General features: G+C 38.5%; 1 protein-coding gene across 1 annotated transcript in view; it reads left to right on the top strand.

Moving 5' to 3' along the window:
- Positions 1-18,614, top strand: part of NPFFR2 (neuropeptide FF receptor 2) — a 247,594-nt gene extending 228,980 nt beyond the window's left edge. The window contains exons 3-5 of the mRNA XM_026509997.4: positions 1,896-2,230; positions 9,686-9,785; positions 14,525-18,614. Of these exons, the coding sequence (XP_026365782.3) occupies positions 1,903-2,230; positions 9,686-9,785; positions 14,525-15,374 (1,278 nt within the window). The 5' untranslated portion in view covers positions 1,896-1,902 and the 3' untranslated portion in view covers positions 15,375-18,614. The remainder of the gene's footprint in view (positions 1-1,895; positions 2,231-9,685; positions 9,786-14,524) is intronic.
- The last annotated feature ends 1,690 nt before the right edge of the window (positions 18,615-20,304 follow it).

The raw sequence follows: 20,304 nt of genomic DNA on the forward strand, positions 1-20,304 counted from the left end.
AAAGTACTTAGGATATTCTACTTATTATGCCCTAGAGGGTGAGGTTGTATGGGGTGGTCTCCCATATAAAGGCAATTCCTCAAAGTATTTTTCTAAACGAAACAATTCTTACCCCAATAGAATAGGTTATCTCCTTGAAAATGCTATTATTTTTTTTTCCAGGATATTTATGTAAAAATATAAAGTAAAAAGACTGGTAGGAAATATACTAAAATATTAAGATTTTATATTTCCAGACATAAGAGCATGAAAGACTATTTAATTCTCCATGCATATTAGATTTTATAGCTAAAACCTAAATTACTTTTTTAACGTCAGAGACCTTACTCATTTTCATGCTTTACTAATAACTTCAAAGATATAGGCAATCAAGGAGCATAATCAAAGAAGGAATGGGACATTGAGGGTGGCTTTTTAGGACCCCTCTTCCTGCATCAGATGTTCACTCTCTGGCTCAGAGTAATAGATGAGGTCTCAAACTAAGTTTTAGTCGTATTACCAAACAGCAAAGTGAGTGTTCCATCCATGAAATATCTCCATTTTATATCCCAGTTTATATGACATTTTCTAGGGAGTTGAGTCACACTGCATAAATCCAGAGATGGTGTTTATTTAGTATAAGCAATATTTATCCAGGAATATCCTATTAAAAACTTTAAATAGGTGAAGGCTTATCATCCTAGCAAATATCATGACCCTACCTTGAGCTACAGTTATTATGTCCACAAGAACATTAGTCTGAATCATCAGTCCTCCTCTCTTTCCCTGGGGGCATTCTCCTGATGTCTGGGGATCGGATTACTGGCTGGCTGCTTTAACGTCTTCCACCAATTCTTTCTGACCTCAGTTAGTATTTCTTTGCCACACATTTCTCATTGTTATTATATGTCTTACTCCTTTTTCTTTAATATTTTCAATAGGGAATAGTGTTTCTAATGCCATGATGACCACCGTGATTTGATTTGAAGGCCCAGTGAGAAGTAGGAATAAAGCATGTTCACAGGGACTGTATCTCTACCCTGATATCCTTTTGCGATCTCAATTACTGTTTATCTTCAATTGTGCAGTTACTTGAAACTCTTTGATTTGATGGAGACATTTAATTGTGCAGTTTCTAAAGTCCGATTCTCTTCCTCCCCTGGTTAACCAACTTTAACATGTTTTCTATCAGTCAGGCTCAGCTCTCTAATGCATTACCTTATCAGGAGGAGCATCGTTTGCATAAGTCTGGTTTTCATTTAATTTTACCAACGAAATTACAGACCCTCCAGCATACGCGTTAGCTGCAGCAGAGACTCCTGCAACATCTGGCACACCATGCATTAGTAACACCTGCAGTATCCTTCAGGACCATGGCTTTCTTCTTTTTTTCAGATTACAGATTAATGGGAACCCAGTTTTTTTCCAGTGAAAAGAAGTCCACCGATTCTTCCCCCAATATTAGCTATTAATCAGGGCCAGATCGGAGAAAGTGGCACTGGCAAAGTTCCTTCTCCCCTCCCCAGTGCTTCCAGACTTGTTTCTGGTTTTGGTTGGCTTTGCTCCAAGAGAGTGCTGGAATCTCTCCTCAGGAAACCTGTACTTCTACAGAGACTCACTCATCTTCCCAATTCAGCCCTGTCCGGACTTAATCCCATGGTGGTGGAAGGGACTGGGGCCAGTTCATGGGCTCCTGCTGGTTCCACAGCCATATGAGGTCGGTCTGACTCTTACTCAGTGCACAGGTGGGTGAGACAACGACTCCACAGCTTTGGCCTTCGGTGCTGGATCCCACAGCTCCACAGATGGACTTCTGTTCACAGACAGATGCTGAATTTTAAACTTAGGTACAGAACTTACTTATGTTCTACTGGCTTTTAATTATGCTTCGTCTTTTCTACCTCTCCATTGTTCAGGTCCATCATGAGTGAGAAATGGGACTCAAACTCTTCAGAAAACTGGCATGACATTTGGAGTGTCAATGACACAAAGTATCACCTATACTCAGATATCAATATCACCTACGTGAACTACTATCTTCACCAGCCTCAAGTGGCAGCCATCTTCATTATTTCCTACTTTCTGATCTTCTTCCTGTGCATGGTGGGAAATACAGTGGTTTGCTTTACAGTAATGAGGAACAAACATATGCACACAGTCACTAATCTCTTCAACTTGAACCTGGCAATAAGTGATTTACTGGTTGGCATATTTTGTATGCCTATCACACTGCTGGACAATATTATAGCAGGTACGTTGACTTGTGTACAGTGCAAGGATGGTAGGAGGAAATGCCTGTCCCCTGGCAGGGCCATCCGTTCATTTGCAAATATTTATGGAGTTCCAAGAATTGCTCCAGGTACCTGCCCTCATAGGGTCTACATTCTAGAGGAGAAGACAGACAATAAACAAATTGATATAGTATAAGTAGTCAGAAATTAGTAAGAATTGGGGATAAAAATAAAGCAGGTGACAGAGATGAAGAGAAGAAACTCATTTTTGGAGTATTCACTGAAGGTCATCAGAGAATGAGATCTAACATTTCTTATAAAGGCTTTGAATTTGCTTGGTATAGTTCAGGGCACATATAATGTGGTAGAAATATTGGTAATAGTATGCACTGTAAAGTTCAAGGAAGTGGTAAGTCTGGTTTCGGCTGATCCAGTGTCTTCAATCTAACAAGCAGATATTGAGGCCCTCTTGTGGTTAGCGAGGGAGATTTCCAATTGTTTTTGAGGGAGGATGGAGCAGCAGTCCCAATGATTTCTCAAAAAGTGGTCAAAAACTAATGATGTACTGTATGGTGACTAACATATTATAATAAAAAAAAGCGGTAGTTCATCAGTGATAATGTACGTATGCAACACAAGTAACTTCACATTGCAGTGGTTAGAGTACTACGTTAGAGTCCTGGCCTGTACGACCACTTCTCTACCTACAGTGCATACTCTGGAAGTACAGGGCAGTGTATCTCCAGCTCCCAGAACCGTTTTGGTGCATTGTACCTGCTTAATAAGTGTTTAATGTATTAATTAATGAACAGTATTCAAGATATTCATATTCCAAATCTATGTAAGAAAAAAAATGATGGGAGGTAGGTAGGGGGATGGGGTAACTGGGTGATGGGTATTAAGGAGGACAGTTGAAGTAATGAGCACTGGGTGTTACATGCAACTGATGACTCACTAAATTCTACTCTGAAGCTAATAATACACTATATGTTAATTAAATTGAATTTAAATAAATTTTAAAAATGATACAATAATTGCATAGCAAAAATACTTAGAGCAGATGAGGCCTGTCATAGTTCTTAGCCTTTCATAGCATTACCGGTTTACTGAAGAATAAGAGGTTTTTCTTTAGAGTTGATTTCTGTTTCCTTCTTTTCCCCGGAGTGGGAGCCAGGGAGAGTTTAAGAGTGCCTCTTCTAGCTAGCATGTTTACTCATAGATTCTGCATTTTTGTGAGGTCTAGCATTAAAAAAATATTAAGAATGTACATTTTTAAAACAAAGAATGTACATTTTTAAGATACTGTGCTAGGCAAAAAGAGTGAAAGAATTGACTCGAATTATTGTTATTGCTCTCAAGAAACTTATTTTGCCAGTAAGAAATGCTCTCAGTCTCTCCCTTCTATAAATATTTATAATGAAATTATCATCTCAACTTCTCCATACATATTATTGCCCTTCTTTACCCCTGATTCCCATTTGCAGGAGGCAGCTACATTCAGCATCTTGCCTTTATTTTCCGTAGTTACTCTCCTATTTCTAAGCAACCTGTTTCCATTATCATGTATTATCTTTGCACCGGGGGAGATGTACTTTAGTTGTCTTAATCCTTTCCTACCACAAGAGGTAGTTTCCCTCACCAGACTCCACTAAAATGACATAGAACAAAAGAACATAAATGTATAAAAACTGTCAGATCCTGCCGAATGTGAAGCTGGGAAAGCAGGATTGGCTGGAATTATGTACAAATGCAATCCGACGCATCTATATAGACATACAAATACACATTCACACTCTGCCTCCTCTCATTTTCCCAACGTAATTATAGTTTTGTTAAGTCCGTATGCAGAGTATATATTCCTATTTTTACATGTATCTTAGCCCTGCTGAGGCATGTTGAGTGCTAGGATATTTCTTTCTTATAAAATGTTTTCTTGGATTTAATAAGGGCATCATATTTTGATTTGCTTCGTTTGGGCTATGCACCTATAAGTAATATATCCTCAAATTCTCTTCCAGGAGTGTTACCTTCTTGTAAATACCTTCAAACATATCAGGCAACCTGTGAATTGCATCTTTTTTCTAGAGATTCTCACACACACACACACACACACCACCAGCACCACCGTGCTCTCTACTCTTTTGTTCCTATTCAGACATTTGCTCCTCAGGAACAGAGCTCAGCAGCTACTGCGGTGGGATGTCCCTTCCCTGAGCCTCTGCCTCTCTGTGCTCAATTCCCTGTCTTTCTTGGTTTATTTATCTATCACCTTCCTGAGAAAGTGTGCATGAAGATTCAAAAAAAAAAAAGATCTTGTTTGTCTGCAATTATCTTTATTCTGCCCTCATATTTGATTACAGTTAGTTGGATAAAGTAGTCAAGGCTGGACATTTTAAGAGATGTCTCTATTGTTACTGCTGAGAAACCCGATATTACTGCTAAAAAATCTAATGACATTAGACTCTTGCTGCTTTTATCCTGATTTGAATTTTGTTTTTTCTCCTGAAAACTCTTAGGGCTTCTATCTTTTGTGTTCTAAATTTCAAGGCAATTATGGCTTGGAAAAGTCTTTTTATTTTTCACTTATTGTGTTGGACACAAACCAGGTCCTTTCAATCAAAAATAGAATGCCTCTTAATCCTGGGAAATTTTCTTGTATAATTCTCCTCCATTTTACTTTTTTCAATTCCTATTAGATATTGGAGGTTCTGGGTTGCTGTTTTTTTTTTTTAATCTTTTTCATTTTCTGTTCCTTATTTTTCCAAAGATTTTCTCATCTAGACATTATAAGTCTTTGAGCTATTTTTATTTTCTGCATGTTTCTTATACTATCATGCACATTTCATCGATAAAACATATCTAAGATTTGTTTTTATTTTAATTCCAGTTAAGTGTTCTATTACTTTCAGGTGTACAATACAGTGAGTCAAGAATTACACACATTACGTGGTGCTCGTGATGCTGAGTGCACTCCTTAAGTCCCATCACCTACTTAACCCATCCTCCCACCCACCTCCCCTCTGATGACCATCAGTTTGTTCTCTATAGTTAAGACTCTGTTTCTCAGTTTGTCTCTCTTTTGTCCTATGCTAGCTTGTTTTGTTTTTTAAATTCCACATAGAAGTGAAATCATATGGTATTTGTCTTTCTCTGACAGGCTTACTTCGCTTAGCATTATACTCTCTAGGTCCACCCAAGTAGTTGCAAATGGCAAGACTTCATTCTTTTTTGTGGCTGAATGATATTCCGTTGCATGCGTATAGATATACATACACCACTTTGCGTATATAAACACCACATTGCATATATAGACACCACATTGCATATATATAAACACACATAGCATTTTGCATATCTATATATACATCGCATATATATACCACATTGCATATATACCACGTATACATATACCACATGTATCTACCTCATTGCACATATATACATATATATGTGTGTGTGTGTGTATACACACATAACACATCTTTATATCTATCCATCTATCATCTCTCTATATACCACATCTTCTTTATCCATTCATCAATCAACGGACACTTGGGCTGTTTTCCTGATGGTAATGCTGATGAGCATCTTTTCATATGCCTATTGGCCACCTGTATGTTTTCACTGGAGAGATGTCTGTTCATGTCTTTTGACCATTTTTTAATGGGGTTATTTGGTTTTTTGGGTAAGTTCTTAAGTTCTTTATATACCTTCTCCAATCACATAGGTTGCCTTTTAGTTTTGTTGATTGTTTCCTTCACTATGCCAAAGCTTTTTATTTTGATAAAGTCCCAATAGTTTGTTTGTTTCCTTTGCCTCAGGAGACATATCTAGAAAAAAGTTGCTATGATGTCAGAGAAGTTACTGCCTGTGTTCTCTTCTAGGATATCAAGTCTTTAATCCATTTCAAGTTTATCTTTGTGTATGGTATAAGAAAGTGGCCCAGTTTTCCCAACACTATTTGGTGAAGAGACTGTCTTTTTCCCACTGGATATTCTTTCCTCCTTTGTTGAAGTTTAACAGACCATACAACTGTGGGTTTGTTTCTGGGTTTTCTATTTTGTTTCATTGATCTATGTGTCTATTTTTGTGCCAGTACCACACTATTTTGATTACTACAGCTTTGTAATATAACTTGAAGTCCAGAATTGTGATGCCTTCATCTTTGCATTTCTTTTTCAAGATTGCTTTGGTTATTTGGGGCCTTTTGTGGATCCATACAAATTTTAGGATTGTTTGTTCTAGTTCTGTTTAAAATGCTGTTTGTATTTTGATAAGGATTGGGAGTATAGACATTTTAACAATATTCATTCTTCCAATCCAGGAGCATGAATGTCTTTCCATTTCTCTGTGTCATCTTCATCAGTGTTTTATGGTTTTCAGAGTACAGGTCTTTTACCTCTTTGGTTTCTTCCTAGGTATCTTATTATTTGTGCTGCAATTGTAAATGGGATTGTTAATTTCTCTTTCTGATGCTTCATTACTAGTATATAGAAATGCAACAAATTTCTGTATGTTGATTTTGTATCCTTTACTGAATTCTTGTATCAGTTCAAGCAGTTTTTTGGCAGTCTTTCAGATTTTCAGTATAGAGCATCAGGTCATCTGCAAATGGTGAAAGTTTTACTTCTTCCTTACTGATTTGGATGTGTTTTATTTATTTTTCTTGTCTGATTGATGTGGCTAGGATTTATGGTACTATGTTGAATGAAAGTGGTGAGAGTGGACATCCTTATTCCTGATCTTAGGAGAAGAGCTCTCAGTTTTTCCTCATTAAGGATGATATTAGCTGTGGGCTTTTCATATATGCCCTTTATTATGTTGAAGTGTGTTCCCTCTAAACCTACTTTGCTGAAGGTTGTTTCCATGAATGTATATTGACTCTTGTCAAATGCTTTTTATGTCACTCTTGAAATGATATGGTTTTTATTCTTTTTCTTATTTATGTGATATATCATGTTGATTGATTTGTGAATATTGAACCACACTTGCAACCTAGCAATAAATCCCACTTGGTTGTGGTGAATCATTTTTTTAATGGATTACTGGATTCAGTTTGCTAGTATTTTGTTGAGGCTTTTTGCATCTGTGTTCATCAGACATACTGGCTAGAGTTCTCCTTTTTTATGGTGTCTATCGGGTTTTGGTATTAGGTTAATGCTGGCCCCATACAATGAATTTGGAAGTTTTCCTTCCATTTTTTGGAATAGTTTGAGGAGACTAGATGTTAACTCTTCTTTAAATGGTAGAATTCACCATCTGGTTCTGGACCCTTTTGGGAGTTTTGTGATTACTGATTCAATTTCTTTGCTGGTAACTGGTCTGTTCAAATGTTCTATTTCTTCCTGTTTCAGTTTTGGTAGGTTATATGTTTTGAGGAATTTATCCATTTCTTCTAGGTTGTCTAATTTGTTGGCATATAGTCTTTCATAATATTCTAACTTTTTTATATTTCTGTGGTGTTGGTTTTTCTCATTTGTGATTTTATTTGTGTCCTTTCTCCTTTTTTTGGATACATCTGGCTATTTTCATCTACCTGATTTATGTTGGTTTTCTAAGTTTCTTTTTTCCTATTTGTTATATTTGAGGTTTCCCTCATGTCAATTGCTACTTAGCTTGTGTTTCAAAGTGAGACACAGTGTGGCTGTCTGTGTGCCTTAGGTTTGAGGTTAGGCCCACTCTCAGCTTCATTAGTTTGGGCCATTCACTGGGAAATCCACAACTGTCAAAATCTGCACATCAGTGTTCTTGGAAGGATCACATTCCCCAGAAAGAAATTCTCTGATCTACTGCCATAGGAATCATGAGACTGGCTGCTGTATTCCAGAGCTCAGTGGGTCTCTGGGCAACAGTACTGCATGCAGAGCATATATTTTTACTTAATCCTTGTGCATCATTGTGCCCACTCCAGTTGCACCTGGTGACTCAGAGTCTAGAACCCCTGTGCTTCCATTTCCTCAGTAACTTCCATCCTTCTCCTGGCCAGAGGAAAAGCAAGTGGCATCTGGTTACATAATTCAGCCAATTGTGTTATTTTCCTAGCTTCACATTCTTTCTATTCGAGCTCTCTTTTCCCTGGTGCTTTCGTTTTAGTGGAATTTAGTGAGGGAGGTGAGATAAATCATATGCTTGTTATTTTTGACCAAAGGCTATTTACACTCCCTTTTGCCCTTTTGTTTAATATTGTAACAGCCAAATTTTAGGACTGGGAAAACATGCTCTCTCTTGGTTTCTATTCAGTAGAGTCACTCAAGAATTTAAGATGGTCTGGATAGATGACAAATTTTTTTTTAGATATACTTGGATTATATATATTTGGGGGAATATTTTAAAAGTACTTTTTAAAAATAAATTGCATGATCTTTTATATTTCTCAGATTCTTAAAATTTATCTTTTGGTAACTAGAATAGTTACTAGTGGAAGAATATTACTTTCCTATAATAGCAGAGGGGTGGTTATATCAACCTGTTATAAACATTCCAGTAAATGAGGTTTGATTAGGAAGTAATTCAAATAGACTGCTTTCGTTCTTGAAAAGTGCTCTATGTTTTAGTTAGCTCAGGCTGCTATAACAAAATACTGCAGACTAGGTGGCTTAAACAACAGACCTTTATTTTCTTACTATTTCAGGGGCTAGAAGTCTGAGATCAGGGTGATAGCATGGTCAGGACCTGGTGAGGGTCCTTTTTTTTGGTTTGTAGACAGCCACCTTCTTGCTGTGTGCTTGCATGGCCTTTCCTCAGTGCATCTTCATGGAAAGGAAAGCTCTCTCTCTTCTTCTAATGGCACTAAACCCATCATGTGGACACTACCCATGTGGCAATATCTAAATATATTTACTTTCCAGAGGCTCCTCCTCCAAATACATTAGGGCTTAAGGTTTCAATCTATGAATTTGAAGGGGGGGGGCAAACATTCACTCTATAACAATGTACCTCTGAGGTAGATTGTCTCATTACATTATGTATGAACACTAATCTTATTCTACATGTGTCTCCTGTTCCTCATAACTTATGGGGTATATTTCCAAATTATAAAACCAAAATATTCTTCCTGTCTTAAAGGGCTTTATTGCATAAGGGTTAATGGTTTAGGCTCTGGAACCATACACCTGGCACCCTAAATATGCTAACTAGCCACGGCAGGGAATGTGATATTTGTGTATTTATTACCTAGTCTATATCAGGAGGAGGAGAATAAAGCCTTCAAAAGGCTGTTTGGGGAATTAGATAAGTTAATAGATACAAAGCACTTACTACAGTGCCTAAAATGTTATCACTAGTGTATTAAGTTTTGACATTATTATTAGTATACTAGAAAAGGAGCTCTGGACATATTAATGAAAATGATGATTGTTCCCCTGGATATTATTTAGTTGTATCAGTCTTGATTTCATGCTTTTCTGTTCATATTTTTGGTGAAAAATAAAAATAAATATATGATCTGTTCAAAGACTGTTTCACATCCTTTTCAGGATGGCCCTTTGGAAGCACAATGTGCAAGATCAGTGGATTCATCCAGGGAATATCAGTTGCGGCTTCGGTTTTTACTTTAGTTGCGATAGCTGTGGATAGGTAAGTCAGCACTAAAATCTGAATCTAGTGAAAAATGTATAATCTACTAAATTTGGTTTTATCTGCCCAAAATTACATCTATAATATCGACTCTTCTAAGGGCATGGCATATATCTGCTAAAGGCTCTGTAATAAAACTACTAAAATTTCCATTTTTAAAATTAAATAATTAGGGACAATATGTATCTTAGTTTGGGCTGCTATAACAAGATACCATAGACTGCATGTCTGAAAAACAGAAATTTCTCAAGTTCTGGAGGCTGGACGGTCCAAGGTCATGATGCCGGTAGCCTCTGTGTCTGGTGAGAGAGAACTTTTCCTGGTTTGCAGAAGGCCATCTTCGCTGTGGCACCAAGAGCTCTAATCTCCTCTTTTTAAAAGGTCACTAATCCCATCATGAGGACACCACCCTCTTGATCTCATCTGAATCTAATTACCACCAACTACCATCCAATCAATCAGGGTTAAAACCCTAACCCTTATTCAAGGTATGAATATTGGGGTGACACAAGCAAAGTCCATAACATCATAGTTATACTATTTTTCACTAGAATCTTGAATTTTCTAATGGTGGAAGTGTGGTGAAATAAATCTGAAATTTTATCCAGACTTAAGAGAAAATTTACTAATACATTCATTTATACATAGTGTTGAGGTGTGCCTGCACTGGGCTGGGCTGTATATCATCTAAAACAAATTAGACAGGGGTGCCTGGATGGCTCAGGTCATGATCTCCAGGTCCTGGGATTGAGCCCAACACTGGGTTCCCAGACCAGTAGGGAGTCTGCTTCTCCCTCTCAAATGAATAAATAAAAAATAAACCAAAGTAGATCAAGTGCTGCCTGAAGAAGTCCACACTCTGGTGTGGTAGGTAGGTAGACAGACACATTAACAAATAATACTCTCTCTCTAATAAAACTGTACAAAGGAGAGAGCAATCAAGTTACCTTTAGGGCAGAGAGTATTGGGTTCACAGAAAAGGTCATATCTGATCCCTTAAAATTTAGAACTTACTCTTTCCTCTGTTTCTTCCCAAGGTTATCTGTTAAGACAGGGATGTATATATATAGCACTTGAAATAGGAAGATACTTATCAAGAGAAGTGCAGAGAGGCAGGCCAGCTAGAACATGGGAGGGTGGAATGACACATTAGGTCATAGAAAGAGGCAAGTGGGTTTTCTATGGGCCTGTCTTCCACTTGTCCTGAAGACAGCAAGGAGCTACTGCAGTCTTTTATACAGAGGAATAATGACTAGATTTTCATTTTAGAAAAACAAAGGATTTGGGGTTGTATAAGATTGGAGAAAGGAAGAACAGTTAAGAGATATTTGAGAGGGAAACTGAACAATGACCTAAAAAACAACTTGGTAGATTCTATTTTCAATGTTAATCTAAGAACCCATCTTATAGATCTAGCTTCTTGGTTTCCATGTAAAGAGAATAGAATTTACAATATACGCTAACCAGCAAATGCCAAAGATATCTTTTAAATTTACATCCTGTTACTAATATTATACTAATTTTTTGCATACTAATTTATACTAATTTTATACTAGTAAATAATGCTACTATTTTGTTGTGAATATTTATACTATACCTTAAATTGGTTATCTCTACAGTGAATAAAAAATATCCTTTGCATTTTCTACTTGAATCTTAAGCTTATCAGGTTTACTTTCTAATTACATTTAGTATTAAATTTCTCTTTCACTGTTTCTAGTATGCCTCCTAAACAGGGATTTCTTTTAAAAAAAACAATATTGTGCTATATTTAGTTCATGGATAACTGTATGCTGGCTAAAATCAATTAACCTCAGTCAATGTGTACCAAAATGCATAAATTTCGAAAGCATACGATCGCAAAGCAGTACAAAGAGACATATAATATGGTGCCATAATAGAGAGTTTAAAATGTTGTAAATGCAGACTAACAGTGTCAAAGCATAAAAAAGTTGACAGGAAGGATATACAGCAACTTTACGATTTCTAAGGAAAATGGAACAGGATTAAGATTGAATAGACCTACCAAAAATTTTTCATCTCTATCTATCTGCCATGTTTTAGGTCTTTAAAAAAGTGATGAAACTCTGGTCACCTGCTGTGACGCACCCTTGCTCTCTGCCTTCCCATCCGTGTAGCAGTTCTCTAGTTCCAGTTATCTGTTGCAACAGAACAAGTCACCTCCCAAAACACTCCAGCGGCTCGTGACGCTCATGAATCTATGATGAGGGCAGCTTCCCTGATCGGGAATGTATACCTGTCTCTGCTCCACTTGGCATCAGACCAGGAATCAAGTCTTCTCTTGGGTTGGCGCCCAGACTGGGAAGACCTGAATAGCTAATAGACAGATCTGGGGCTTCTCAGGCCCTACAGGGGCTCCACAGCACGGCAGCCTCAAGGTAGCTGAACTTCTCAGGTCAGTCCAAGCAAGGCATGTGTGTCCTAAGAGAGCGTGACGGTGAAAGTCATGTAGTGTCCCTTCTGCATCCTATATATTAGAAGTGAGTCACAAAGTCCACTCAATGGACTTGGAAGGCATGTTCAAGAATTTAGACCTGGTTTAAACCCCCCACACCTTCATCTCTATCTGAACTACTGGCATCCAAATGCCTTTCTCAGGATCAGCTCTTGCAGGAAGCCAAACTACAACAAAAATCTCCCAAACCTATTTCTCCAGATTAAGTCTTAAATTTCATGTTTCTGAATAACTTCACCTGCACATCCAACAACAAGTACCTCAAAATAAACAGACCCAGAATTGAACTTTCTTCCCTACCAAACAAAAAGCTCCTTTTCTCATTTTCCCCAGTCAGGGAATGGCAGGATCACACACCCAATCTAAGTGAAAATCCTTGATTTATCCTTGAACCTTCCTTCTTTCTCCAACCTCTTTCTGGTCGCTCTTCAAATCCCCTCAGTTCTGGGGGCTCACTGGTCCTGAACAAGGCACCATCCCCCATTGCTTGAAATAAATGGAATGCTGAGGTTTTTTTTTTTTTTTTTTTTCCTAACTGGTTGTGGCAGTTAATTTTATATATGAATTTGACTGTGCCACTGGGTGCCCAGATATTTGGTCAAACATTATTCTGGGTGTGTTTGGTGAGATGAACATTTGAATCAATAGGCTGAGTAAAAGACTGAATAAGGGCCACGCAAATTTGGGAGGGCAATCAGTTGAAGGCCCAAATACAAACAAAAAGGCTGACCTTCCTGCAAGTAAGAGAGAACTCATCCTGCCTGCCTTTTTCTGTCTTCAGACTCGAACTACAACATTAGCTCTTCTGTGGTTTTAGCCTGATAGCTTTTAGACTGGAACTTTTATCAGTGGCTGTCCTGCTCTCAAGCCCTCAGATTTGAACTGGAACCATACCACTGGCTCTACTGTGTCTCCATTTCGCCAACTGCAGATCTTAGGACTTCCCGGCTTCCATAACTGCATGAGCCAATCCCTTAAAATATATCTATATGTTTATACATACTGTTGGCTCTGTTTCCCTAGAGAGCCCTGACTAATGCAGTGGCCAAGTCTAGCATGATTTTAGCATAATTACACAATATTTTCATTGACTATTTCCTGGCAGAGAGCATTTTCTATCATGTTTATCTTTGTTTAATAAATGAAAAAATATATGAAGCCCCAATAGTTGCTTTAAAAAAAGAAAAAGATACCTAGAATTGTGCCTATGAAGTTACCCATAACTTAAAGATGAGTAGATGGGGAGACTCATTAATTAGAAGACTAAAAGAAAACTTGGAGGTTAAGGCAGCAGACTTTACACATGCAACAAAGGACAACAGAGCAATCAATGTTCAAGTTAACTACTATATGAAGATATGTCAGATAAACCTTTTAGTGGCTCAGCAGCAGCTCCATGTTAGTTTAAGTTCTCTGCAGATCGACCAAGATTAAACAGGTAATAGTACTTTGAAAAATATGATATAGTTGTGTATGGTATGATTATAATTATCATAGTGATAACACCAAAACTCACAATAGCGAAACTGCAGTGAAATGAAATCAGAGTTACGCTATATACTGACCTTGAATTTCCATGCTCACCAGAGGACATAGAATGTCTGGAAGGCATGTAATCAGAACTTGTAATGGAAACTCTCAGACTATTAGAGTTGTGAATTATGCCACCAAAACACTTAGTGGCTTGAAACAAAAATGCTTAAGCATTTCTCAAGAGTCTATGGTTTGGATGGTTGCCTCTGTGTCATCACTCAAGCTTCTATTTATGTCATGCTTGCTAATGTTCAGTTGGCCAAGCACAAAGATGACATGGGAAGGGAGCACAGAAGGTGATGAAGGAGAGTTTAACAATATGGACTCTGGAGCCAAACTACCTGTGTTAATATCATGCGTAGTTGTGGGAAAGTTTTTTTCACTTTCTCTAAGCCTATTTTGCCATCTTTTAAGTGGGGAAGTTTAAAGAGACAATTAATGCAAACCAATTAAAAAGAGTCTGGAACAGAATACTAAATATTCATGTTCAATATACACTAGTTACCATGGTCACTTTTATTATTAATAGTGACTAATATAGTGTCTGATACTCGTTCATATTTTGAGTTGCAATTTATATCAGTCACAAAAAATATCAGTGCATACCTCTTTATTGCTAATGGTAACTTTTATGTTTTTGAGGGGAACATGAGTGGGAGAATTAAATTTAATTCACAACTTGATCAAAGTTATAAGGCAGTGCTCCATTAATACTTGCCTTTAATTGCAGGTTCCGGTGTGTTGTCTACCCTTTTAAGCCAAAGCTCACTATCAAGACAGCATTTGTCATTATTCTGGTCATCTGGGCCCTGGCCATTGCCATTATGTCACCATCTGCAATAATGTTACATGTACAAGAAGAAAAATATTACCAAGTGAGACTCGACTCTCAGAATACAACCAGGCCAGTCTACTGGTGCCGGGAAGACTGGCCAAGTCAGGAAATGAGGAAGATCTACACCACTGTGCTGTTTGCCAACATCTACCTCGTTCCCCTGTCCCTCATTGTCATCATGTATGGCAGGATTGGAATTTCACTCTTCAAGATGACAGTGCCCCACGCAGGCAAACCGAACCAGGAACAGTGGCACATGGTGTCCAAGAAGAAGCAGAAGGTCATTAAGATGCTCTCGATCGTGGCCCTGCTTTTTATTCTCTCCTGGCTGCCTCTGTGGACGCTGATGATGCTCTCAGACTACGCTGACCTGTCTCCAAATGAACTGCGGGTCATCAACATCTACGCCTACCCTTTCGCACACTGGCTGGCCTTTTGCAACAGCAGTGTCAATCCCATCATTTATGGTTTCTTCAATGAGAATTTTCACCGTGCTTTCCAGGATGCTTTTCATCTCCAGCTCTGCCAAAAAAGAGCAAAGCCCAAGGAAACCTACACCCTAAGAGTTAAAGACAATGTGATCATAAATACATCTCCTCCGTTAGCCCAGGGACCTACCATTCAAAATGCACATGAGGAAAATTTGCCTTGTAGGAAAAGTGCTGAAAAACCCAAACAAGAATTGATGATGGAAGAATTAGGGGAAGGCACCCCCAGCAATGAGATTTTAAAAGAGCTGGTATGATGAATTTAACTATATTGTATGTTACATATAGAAATACTCTAAAACTTCCTGTAGCTTTGTACTTCAATTCTTCCTGAGAATGTTCTAAAGAAAACATGTACTGAAAGCCCTCACTGAACAGAAGTGAAAAAAGCAGTCTTATGTTCATAGTCAATCTTATGGTATATAAAATATACACTCACATACAAATTTGCCTGGATAAATCCATTTTCTAGGAACAATTTTCAGAGCTTGAACTTTTCCATTTTAGCCATTTGTGTATGAGTCAAGCATGTGTCTTATGGGTATACCAATAAACACCACACACACACATCCATTTTCCCCAAATGGTGATGAATGGGCAGTTCTTTGCATAAGAGTACATTTTGTCCATTCCATCTTTGCTTTTGGAGTTGGAATTTTAGACTATAAATTATTTGTCCTTTTAAAATGTACTTAGCTTTCTTAGAAATAAGAACTGAAATAGCATATAGACACTATTTCTTCGTGTTTAAGGTTGATTTCAAAGTTGGTGAAATCATAACATTGTTGGCTTTTTAATATTTTCATAAATAGGGATGTCTGCGTGGCTCAAGTGTCCAACTTATGTTCAATTAGCCAACATATAGCGCATCATTAGTTTTTGATTTCAGCTCAGGTCATGATTTTGGGGTCCTGAGATCCAGCCTGTGTCAGGCTCCCAGCTCAGCAAGAAGTCTGCTTCTCCCCTCCCCCTTCTCTCAATCTCTCTCTCTCTCTCAAATGAATAAATCTTTAAAAATATATTTTTATAAAGAGAATTCATGCCCTACCTGAACCCAGGTTTCTTTCTTACAGAGGTGACTCAGGACCCCAATTTGACCACCTCTCTTATAGAATCTCTGACATAAAGCAGCAAATTCTTTAATAATGCAGCAGTTGGCAGAAGAATGACAGCTCTCCTTTGTAGTGCTTAGCCAAAGATGTTCAACAATCATTATAAGACTCCCATAAAGTCTGTACAGAACAGGAGCAATTATTCCAGATTTCCTGCTGGGCACAACATTTAAATCCGGCACTCTTACTGAATTTGTAAATTAGTACCACTGTTGCAAACCCTTGAATTCTGCTATATTTCAATTATGTAATGATAACAGCTGTAAATGCTAGCTTTTATTCCAGGGTGAGATTAGTCCCTAGAAATTTTGAAATATAATAAATAGTTTGGCAAACAAAAATAAATCTCTTGGTTCAGACCTATTGTTTTTCCAGTCCTTTATGTGGTTCAAGCTGAAAGCTTTTCAACATTATAGGCCTTTGAGAAAATAACTGTTGAATTTTCAACTGAATTGAGCTCTGTGATATCTGAACATACAAGTGTTATTTCCTGCAACCAGAAAGGACAACTTCTGAAGTTTATGTATAGAATTTGATCTTACATTCCTTTGGCCTCATTTACTAAAATACTATGTACAGATGTTGAAGATTATTTTTGTTAGACTATACCAGAACCTCAAACTCATAACTAAGCCCCAACCCTTACTTGTCATCAACCTTTTATCAACTTCAACCCCCTTTCACATGTGTGTTTCCACCAATAGTCCGCTTATGACAATGCAGGTATTACCTAAGGTGATATATTTTCTTCACCATGCTCATTTTCTGGAGTTCTCCCAACCAGAGTTGTTAACATCCAGCCTATTCAAGACAACCTAGGCCACAAGCCACAGAGCATTGTTTCCAGACCTTTAAACCTAATGGAATTTGCCTGACTGGATTTCAAAATTTCTTGGGATTGGTGACTCCTTTTTTCTTTCCATTTTCTCCCTTTTTGAACAGATATGCCTATAATTTACTCCATGCTTGTACCACCGTTGTGTTTTGGGAGCAAATAACCTGCTTCTTTAGTTTCAGAGGTCCATAGATGGACAGAAATTGTGCCACTAAATTTGTGGTAATTTGTTATGGCAAAAATACATAGTAAATACACTTCATTTTCTTTTTTATAGTTAATTCTTTCTTTGGTACATTTGAAGCGTATTTTTCATAGGAGAAAAATTTTTTTTATAGTATTTAAGCAGTTTTTCCATTCACATCTCTCGGCCTGGTTTGTGCTCTAGCTCCGTAAGGGATTCTAGATAGAGAATGCCCTTCTAGGTAGCAGCCGGCTCCACCAGCTTTACCTGACTGGTGGCCTGTGCTGTGATACATGGCCTCCCTCTGGGTAGGAAGTTTGGTGGTGGGGGGGGGGGGCGGGTGGGATAACGGCCATTGAATTATACCACGTACAGATTAAGCACAAGTTCACTTCAGCAAGCAAATTCATAAAATAAGAAAAATCCAGCTTTGATGAATTTATACAGAAAGTTGTACTCCAAAGAACATAAAAAGCTATATGAATTTCAGTATAGATATGTTTTGTGTTTCAGTTTCTAATCACAACATGGAACAACGATCAGCAGCATGATCAGTGGTTAGGGCCAGCATGGCACAAAGGCAGTATGGGTGGTAGTTGGGATGGGAGATATTAGAGAAGGGCAGACAGGCTCAAATCAAGGGTTCCCTGCTTGTTAGCAACTACATGAATATGTGCAAATTAGTCCCTCTGTGTGTTGGTGTCTTCATCTGTAAAATGGGGTGATAATAGTACCTGTTCATAAGGTTGTCCTTGAATGAGTTACATTACATACGGCATTTGAAACAGTGCTTAGTCTTCGAATAATCATGTGTGTAACTTTTGTACCAAATATTCAGGTGGAAAAATAAATTTCTTACTGGATAAAAAAATAAAAGTAAAGGGAGTTTCTCCACTTGATACATAATCCCTGAATAATGTGTGTAAGCTTTTACCTACGTCACATAGTGACGGACTTACAGAGGCTGATATATATGTAACATATAAACACTAATTAAAGTGAAAATGGAAAAAAGTAAATGTAAGTGAAAGTCTCGAGCCTGGAGAAATGACAGTGGCCAAAAAATGGACAAGAACTATGTACCACTTCTCTGTACATAGCATCTGTGTTTTCTCAGGTATTTGTCTTCCTCTTTAAACTATGGGCTTTTGAGGTCAAAGGAGCAGCTTTTTAATCTTTTTATCTCTAGAGCTCAGCATGTTGTCCTGAACATGTAAGTGAGTAATAACTGATTTTAAGTAAATTGAATATCAGAACAAGTATTCTTATGAATTTGTTACTCTACCATCTTCATTACCTCTAGGATAGAACATTATGATCTGTAACTGTAAATTGTAATAAAATAAATAAAACATTTCCCTGATAAGAACGATTGTTTCTCAACTAAATATTTCTCATAAGCAAATACATTACTGAAGGGCTTAGAATGGTACTTTTGATTTTACTATGAAAGACAAAGTATTATGATGAGTAAAATTTCAGATAAAGAACTTTGCCAGGAATTATATTACTAGTTTCTAAAATTGGTTATTTAGTATAATTTCTGAAAATATATTTTAAAAATTTTAGAGTCTGGAGGAGGGAGTTAAGATGGCAGAGGAATAGACCCCTTTTTCAGCCGGTCCCCTGAGTCGAGCTGGATAGGTACCAGACCAGCCTGAACATCCACGGAATCAGCCTGAGATGCAGGAAGATACATCTGGATCTCTACAGATGAACATCTCCAGCGCTGAGTATTGAGATATGAAGCGGGGAGCCATGAAACCGCGCACAGATATCGGAAGATAAATGGAAGGGGGAGGGAGCCGCCGCGCTCGGGCGCCGGGAAGCGGTAGCCACCTGCACAGGGGAGCGGGTGGACTCACGGACGGCACCCTCGAGACAGCAGACTGAGACCGTGAGCCGGGGAGCGCGAGCCACCAGACTGTAAACCAGAGCTCCAGAGCGCTCACTGGATCCAGACTGAGAACAGGAGCTCCGGGAACGCGCGCGTGGGGCGGCTGGCGGCATTAGAAACACAAAGGACAGAGACGCGCCGGCCCTGGAAGTGAGGGCTGGGACTCCGGGTGTGGGGCGCACATCACAGGACGCTGCAGGGTTGAGCAGCACCAACAGTAACAGAGTTATAGTGGCCAGAACATCAGCGGAGAACGGTCCGCGATCCCTCTGTTCTGAGACAGAGCCTGAGATTAGGCTACTGCTGCTCTGACTCTCAGAAGAGGCACAGCAAACCGCCAGGGAAAGCCGCCAGAGAACAAAAGCCTGGAAATACCGGCTCAGAGAGTGCCCATCCCCATCCCCCCTCGCAGGGGACACGGAGACTCTACCCAAACAGGGTTGCCTGAGTATCGGCGCGGCAGGCCCCTCCCCCAGAAGGCAGGCTGAAAAATCAAGAATCCCACATCCCTAAGATCCCTACAAAGCAACGGCGCACGGCCTGGGTCCCAGTCAATAATTTGGGCTCTGAACAACCCCGCAACCTCTCCTCATCAGAATGACGAGAAGGAGAAATCCCCCCCAGCAAAGAAAAGACAATGAGTCTGTGGACTCTGCCACAGAACTAATGGATATGGATATAACCAAATTATCAGAAATGGAATTCAGAGTAACAATGGTTAAGATGATGTGTAAACTTGAAAAAATTATTAAAGAAAATATTAATGAGAATATAGAATCTCTAAGGGGGGAAATGAGTGTGAATCTGGCAGAAATTAAAAATTCTATGAGCCAAATGCACTCAAAACTACAGGCTCTGATGGCCAGGGTGAATGAGGCAGAAGAAAGTATCTGCGAATTGGGAAGATGGGTTAGTAGAAGAAAAAGCTAAAATAGAATCTGGACTCAAAAAAATCCACGCTCAGGAATGTAGGTTATGGGAGATTACTGACTCAATGAAACGTTCCAATGTTAGAATCATCGGCATCCCCAAAGGGGTGGAGAAAAACAGAGGTCTAGAAGAGAGATTTGAACAAATTGTAGCTGAAAACTTCCCTAATCTAGCAAAGGAAACAAGCATTCATGTGCAAGAGGCAGAGAGGACCCCTCCCAAGCTCAAC

The sequence above is a fragment of the Ursus arctos genome, unplaced genomic scaffold, assembly GCF_023065955.2.
Source record: "Ursus arctos isolate Adak ecotype North America unplaced genomic scaffold, UrsArc2.0 scaffold_9, whole genome shotgun sequence".
Lineage (NCBI taxonomy): Eukaryota > Metazoa > Chordata > Mammalia > Carnivora > Ursidae > Ursus > Ursus arctos.